This window comes from Gavialis gangeticus, unplaced genomic scaffold (genome assembly GCF_001723915.1).
Source record: "Gavialis gangeticus isolate Ggan-Ray unplaced genomic scaffold, GavGan_comp1, whole genome shotgun sequence".
Classification (NCBI taxonomy): Eukaryota; Metazoa; Chordata; order Crocodylia; family Gavialidae; genus Gavialis; species Gavialis gangeticus.
The window spans coordinates 1,618,868-1,624,908 of record NW_017728998.1 but is presented as its reverse complement, the minus strand read 5'-3'; the positions used below and the strand labels follow the sequence as shown (position 1 = coordinate 1,624,908).

At 62.6% G+C, this 6,041-nt stretch overlaps 2 protein-coding genes across 3 annotated transcripts in view; one reads left to right on the top strand and one right to left on the bottom strand.

Annotated features, from left to right (window-relative positions):
* Positions 1 to 500: 500 nt before the first annotated feature.
* Positions 501 to 4,533, bottom strand: NOB1 (NIN1/PSMD8 binding protein 1 homolog). Of its 2 annotated transcripts, none has more exons than XM_019505347.1 (9): positions 4,424 to 4,533; positions 4,224 to 4,356; positions 4,016 to 4,149; positions 3,850 to 3,921; positions 3,612 to 3,743; positions 3,309 to 3,503; positions 2,322 to 2,419; positions 1,687 to 1,831; positions 501 to 933 (listed from the first exon to the last, which is right to left on the bottom strand). In XM_019505347.1, the coding sequence occupies exons 1-9, from the start codon at positions 4,505 to 4,507 to the stop codon at positions 859 to 861; spliced, it is 1,068 nt and encodes a 355-aa protein (XP_019360892.1). In that variant the 5' UTR covers positions 4,508 to 4,533; the 3' UTR covers positions 501 to 858. The 2 variants fall into 2 exon arrangements, with proteins under 2 accessions (XP_019360892.1, XP_019360891.1); XM_019505346.1 differs by having other exon boundaries at positions 501 to 1,087; positions 4,424 to 4,532.
* Positions 4,534 to 4,584: 51 nt separating this feature from the next.
* Positions 4,585 to 6,041, top strand: part of WWP2 (WW domain containing E3 ubiquitin protein ligase 2) — a 41,978-nt gene continuing 40,521 nt past the window's right edge. The window contains exon 1 of the mRNA XM_019505344.1: positions 4,585 to 4,666. Within this exon, the coding sequence (XP_019360889.1) occupies positions 4,622 to 4,666 (45 nt within the window). The 5' untranslated portion in view covers positions 4,585 to 4,621. The remainder of the gene's footprint in view (positions 4,667 to 6,041) is intronic.

Here is a 6,041-nt window from a genome sequence, read left to right as displayed (position 1 = left end):
CCGGCTGGCAGATCAAAGGGGAGGGCTGCACCTGCCTCTGCCCAGCTGCGGGCCCTTCTCGCACTACACGCCGTCCTTGAGATGGGCAGGTGTGTCCGTGCCATGTGCAGAGTCCCTTATCCATTAGACTTGCATGCAGCATGCTCCTGCCACTGGGGTGCTGTGCATCAGCAGGATGCGAGATAAATCTGGGCCTGCGAGAAAACACTCAGCCGAAACTCCAGCAAATTCAGCTGTGGGCCGCTGTGCAGGTGTACACTAATTCCAGCACTGGCCTGGACACTTTTGCACCCCAACCGGAGGGCATCCTGCATCTTGTAAACAGGAGCAAGGGGAACCACAGCAAGATGTACAAGCCAAGCAGAAGAGCCCGTGTGTGGCAGTCAGCTGAGCAGCAGCTGCTGTTCCAGCACCAGTAGGCTGCAGTGCCTCAGGACACAGATGCTCTTTCTCCACATGCCGTCTCAGAGCATAAGAATGAACCACAGAACTCTCTCAACTGCAAGCGAAACAGCCAACGACTGCCATGACCTTATTTATTAGAAGCACTGAAGTGTCCAACACTGCCACGCAGCTAGAAGCAAGCAGAATATACAGCCAGGTCCAGTTCGATAGATGCCTCGCATCAGAAGAGGCCCGATGCTCTACACTCCCAGGTGAGCATGGAAAAAGTGGTAGCACCGGGGCTTTCCCAGTGCTGCCAGCTTGGGGTCTGCACAGGGAGACCCTGTGAGAGGCCTCACTCTCCCACGCGCATCAGGCAAGAAAACGTGACTTATTGCTCAGCTGACCCAAGCAGACAGCTCTTCCTCTCCCTTCACCGCTTCCTCACGAACTTCCTCGTAGCGGCGTTGGGATTCACGCGGCGCCGGCCTGCACCCAGGGCCGCATCCCGGATGCGCAGGTTGGCTGCGCGGCTGTAGATGTCATTTTCTGCAAAGGGAGAAACCCCTGCGATGTAGTCAGGGTCGAAGACATTGGTTTTCTCCCTGGCCTTTTGGGAAAGCCGCTGCTGCGGGAACTGCTGGTCCTCCACGAGGTGAGGGTTGCTGGCGTGCTTTCCCCCTTGGGGAGCGGGCAGGGAGTACTGCAGGGACAACGTGAGTGATCAGAGTGAGAGCACAGCAGCTAGGCAGAATCCGCTCCAGACTCGGGCCCAGCGCCTCCCAATAAACTCCTAGCACAAATGGCCCAAAGCTCAGCGAGCCAAGTCTATGTAGGGGAGGAGCCCAAGGCCAAAGATCTGAGACCGCTGTTGCCTAGTAGACTTAGGTTGAGTAGTTCCAAAGTGAAGCAGGACTCAGATCAGAAATGGGGTGAACCTGCAGAGGTGGCAGCAAGCCCTGGAACAAGGTGCCATCTCTAGCAACATTTAGAAGTCTGGGTGTAGCAAGAGCTACTCCAATTTGGCCACAGCTACTGGATGTGAAGCAGGAATTGGCTCCACCCATGCTAAACAGCAGGTCAGACTAAGTGATCCTGATAGTTTCCATAGGCTAGAGCTGGAAGAAAACTGCTGCAACAGCAGCAAGACAAGCCCCTAGTTGCTTCGCAGGTGCCATTTGAAACAACCCCTGCTGCCCCAAGCTCACTGCCCAGAGGCCGGCACTCTCCCCTCTTGCTGCTGCGCTCGTTAGGCTGCGTCACAACAGCAGGGCAGCTCCTGTCCCCATGACGACTGCTTACCCGAAGCCCCCGTGGGTTCAGGACTTTTGGGTTGCGAGAGAAATGCATGTGCAGGCTGCCGTCATCACTCACGCTCACGGCAACCTTCTTCAGAGTCTTGTTGCCACAGTGTGGGCAGAAGACCTTGGTCATGTCGGATGTTGTCCTGGGAGACAAAGGGAGGGGGAATAGGTCCGCATCAGAGGCAGATCCACCCTGAAGGAGTCTCCACCAACACGATCAAGCTTCCGGCCGGTCTAGACTCCAGGGCTGAGCTACATTAGGAGAGAACGAACCGCTCCATCTATGCACAGGCGCAGGAAGAGGACGGTGCATTCGCTTAAGTGGCCAGGAATGAAAAGTAAGTGACTTGTTAGCCCAGAAGATAAGCCACTTTCTTCAGCGCCAACTTAACCCAGCTGGCACTGATCCACAACCCCCTCCCCACCTGGGCCAGGTTACGTCCCTGCTCTGGTACCTGCCCCCGAGCCTTTGCTGCTAGAGCTGAGAAGCTTGGAAAACCTTCACGGCTCTTCTGCCTGGGGAGGGGACTGCAGTGAGCCCGGGAGCGAAGACACAGAGCACGACAGCCCCCAGGCTCCTCCCTGCCAGGGGCACCGGGCTCCTGGGGCCAGTTCAGTGCTCGTGACACGTACTTGAAGCAGCCGTGACAGCGCAGGACGTAGTTTCTGGCCTGGCGGATCAGCATCCCATTCACTGCCAGCACGTGGAGACCCATCTGGAGCAAAACGTTCTGCAAGAAGAAAGGAGAACCGGGGGGAATGCCCTCCGAGGGGCTGAGAACACCGGTACCGCGGCCTCGAGAAGGAACGGAGTAAACCCCTGCCTTGTGCTGCATGGAGAAAGACCTTCTTGGATACCACAGGAGCAGTTACGGAATAGCTACGCTGGCCAGGCCTGGAGGGCTGGTCAGGGAATGGCACTGCTGCTGCTCCTCACAGGTACAGCCACACACGCAGACCAGTGGTGCTCAGTCTTTTCAGGCTCAAGGCATTCCTCAGACACCACCAGCTCTTAGTTTTCAGGTGATTTCTGCTTATAAAAAATACTCAGAGAGACCACAGCAGGGCAGAATGGGTTAAAACACTCCAGGTTCCTGCGTGAGAGCTCTGGGTTTAATCTTGCGCATCACGTTCGCACACCCAACAGCACTAGCACGGCCTGGCATGCTTGTGCCCCCCCAGAAAGGATCTCAAGGCAGCTCAGGATACCAGGGGACCCTGGTTGAGAATCGCTACTTTAAATCGATGCTGCCTGCACCCCGGCTCTGCGCGTGCCTTGTGGCCCCGGCAGGCAGAGTCAGGGCTGGCAGGGCCTTAGCTCTTTGATTGCTATTTTTTTTTTTAACTGCTGGAGGGTGGTGGAATTTGGCATCTTAAGCAGCACCGGGCATCATTAGCTCTGTTTTAATGAAGCGCCAGGACCCTTAATTAGCCTCTTGCCCGTTAAACTGGCGATCTTATTCCTACTTTTTGCCTCGGCTAGTTTTGAGTTCCTCACCCACGCCACTTGCTCCGAGACGCCCAGCTTTTTGGAAGTCCCTATCCCCAACCCCACAAGACTCAACTTCCCTTCCCTTTGAAAAAGACCCGGTGGTTTTATCCCAAATCACATGTGCTTACCTGCATAGCGAAGTCGGTGGTGAGGCACCCAACTTGCACGTCCACGGGAGGAGCATCGCAGCGCCCCACGTCCTGCTGGATCTGCTTGATGTTGCTGGGGGTGATCCAGTCCTTGTCGTCATCGCTGTCCTCTTCGCTGTCCTCCTCGGAGGCACTTTGCTCCTCGTCCGCAGCAGCGGAAACCGGATCGGCTTTCTGGGGGGCGAGAGAGACCCCGTCGGCCGTAGCCACGCAGGCCCCGCGCCGGCGGGACAAGGAGCAGAGCGAGCGGCAGGCGGGCGGGGGCAGCGCTCTGTTGCTCACCAGCAGCTCCTGCAGGTCCTCCTCGATGCTGGGCAGGGGGTTCCTCCAGTACAGGAAGGAGCTGAACTCGGGGCTCTCGCACGGGCAACCCTCCGAGACGGAGGAAGGCGCCTCTTCCTCCGGGCGCGCGCGCTAGGTTTGCACGAGTTAAAGGACGTTACCGGGCAGCGCCTCCCTGCCCCGCGCGGAGCGGGTCGGAGGCCGCGGGGGCCGGCGCAGCCACGCTCGGGCGAGTTACCTTGGACGGCAGGTGAAACCCAGCGACGTGCACGGGGGCCTCCGGGTGCCGGATGCTGCAGCTCAGCCTTACCTGCGGGGCGGGAGCAGCGGGGTTGCGGCCGCTCCTCCGCCCCTGCCCCTGCCCCTGGGCAGCACCCCGGTCTCTGCCCCCCCCGCCCCCGTACCTGGTGCCGGGGCTCGGCCCGCAGGTGCGCGACGCCGCCGGTCTCGGCCTGCAGCTCATAGGTGAGCGCCAGCACCTGCAGGTCGGCGCGGGACAGCGACGGGAAGTCGCCCGTCTTCTTGGAGAACTCGGTCACTGCGGGGAGGGGCCGGGGTCAGGGGTCGTCTGGGTGAGGGGGCGGGGGTCCGAGCCGGGGGGGCAGCACTCACCCAGGCGCACGTGCTCGGGCCGCGGCTGGCGGAAGAGAAGCGGGACGGGCAGGGCCGCTAGACGCCGCCGCGCCGCGCGGTCGCGGATCTCGCCTAGCACCTCGTGCACCGTGTACACGTGGCGGCCGATGTCCTGCAGGGAGGCGCCGTCAGTCCCGTCCCGGCCCGGCCCCGACCCCCACCCCCCGGCCCGGCGCTACCTGCAGCGGCGCGGCCCGCAGGAAGGCTCCCGCGTCCACCACCACGTGCTCCACCGCCGCCATCTTGGCTCCGCCCTGCGGCATGCCGGGAGTCGTAGTCTGGCGGGCGGCGAAGGGGAGGGTGCCGCGCGGGGCACGCCGGGATCGCTATCGCTCCTCCCCAGCCGACCGTCGGGTCAGGTGACCTGCCGGCGTCACATGACCGCCGCGCGCCGAGCCGGAAGTGCTGCGCCGCCGTTGCCGGTAACCGCGGAGCGGGGGGAGGAGGTGGCTGTTGGCGGTTGCCCGGGGAACGGCTGTGCGGTCCGGCGCGGGTTTCCCAGTCCTTCCCCTCAGGTGGCGGGCGGGTCTGTGCGTGTCCGGCCTGGGGCGCGCGGGGGCCGGCCAGCACGCCCCGAAGCTGGTGCAAGTCGGGCCCGGGGCGGGGATGTGCTGCGGGGCGTGGGCACGGAGCCGGGCCTCCCCGCCCCGCGGTGCTGCGGCCCGGAGGTGGGTGGCTGGGGCGGGGAGGCCCCCCACAGCCCTGGGGCTTTGTGCCCCCCGCGCTGGGTAGCGACGCCACCTGCCCGCCCCTCACTGCCGGGGCTAGGGGGCGGTCGGCGTTTGCGACAGGAAAGGAGGCTCCGTGCCCGTGTCCGGAGGAGGGCCCTGGCACCTGGCTCGCGGGCCCGGTGCTGCCGCCTGCTGCGAGGTGCTGAACGGCTCAGGACAGCAGCCTCTGCGCCACTTGCTGTGTCTGGCCCCCAGCTCGTCGCCAGGCGTCCTGCCCGCCCCGTCTCGCCCGTGCTCGGGAGCGAGTGCCGCTCGCCTAGAGCATGCCCTTCTCCAGGGAGGGGAGGGGTGGTGTGGAGGGCATTGGCTCCGGCTTCTTGCATGATCCCTTGGCAGGAGCAACGCAGGACACCTGTGCCCGTGATGGCTCTGCCCAGCCTGGGGCTGCCTCCAGGCTGCGGCCTTCGCCCCACAGGGACTTGGGGCCCAGAGTCGTGCTGCTGCCACAGTTTGGCTGAGGTCCAGGGCCTTCATCTCGCGCTCGAGGCTGTTTGGGGTTTGTGAGCTGGGTGCCTGCGCCCACCTCCCTCCTGGCTCCTAGCTGGGATGGCTCGTGCCAAGCATGTGCAGCACGATGTGCTGGCAGAGCTGTGGCCAGCAGGGAGAGGGCAGCAGAGCTCGCCTCACATGCCAGCCTTGTGGGGGGAGCAGTTTTTCTGGCCCTTTTCTGCTGCCAGGGTGTTTAGCCCGTGCCCCCCACCCTGGCCCTCCATGGCAGGGGTCTCGCCCATTCCCTCCCACTCCCCCTCTGAAGCTCATGGTGTGGGGCGGGCAAGTGCCAGCTGTTCTGTTTGGTGCCTGACTTGGGTTTGTGAGCACTGCCCTACATGCCATGCACCTTGGCCCCTGCGCACCCAGCTCCTTGCCGTCATTACACCTGCAGCTAAAGGGGCTGCCAGCCAGCGTAACTTCCTGTATCAGACAAGGGACAAGGTCTGGCAGCCTAAGGCAGCTGGATCCTGATCTAGCTCCGCCCTCCCCACCTTGAGCTCTAGAAGCAGTCGCACCTGGTCAAACAGAGCAGCAGTACAAAAGCTGTGTGTAACCTGGGTCTCGATCTGTACCC

Coding starts and splice junctions, on each gene's coding strand:
- NOB1 (XM_019505346.1), bottom strand. CDS start 4,507: ATGCCGCAGGGCGGAGCCAAGATGGCGGCGGTGGAGCACGTGGTGGTG. Junction 3,504..3,611: donor AGGACCTGCAGGAGCTGCTG/GTGAGCAACAGA, acceptor CTCGCCCCCCAG/AAAGCCGATCCGGTTTCCGC. Junction 1,832..2,321: donor CGCTGTCACGGCTGCTTCAA/GTACGTGTCACG, acceptor TTTGTCTCCCAG/GACAACATCCGACATGACCA.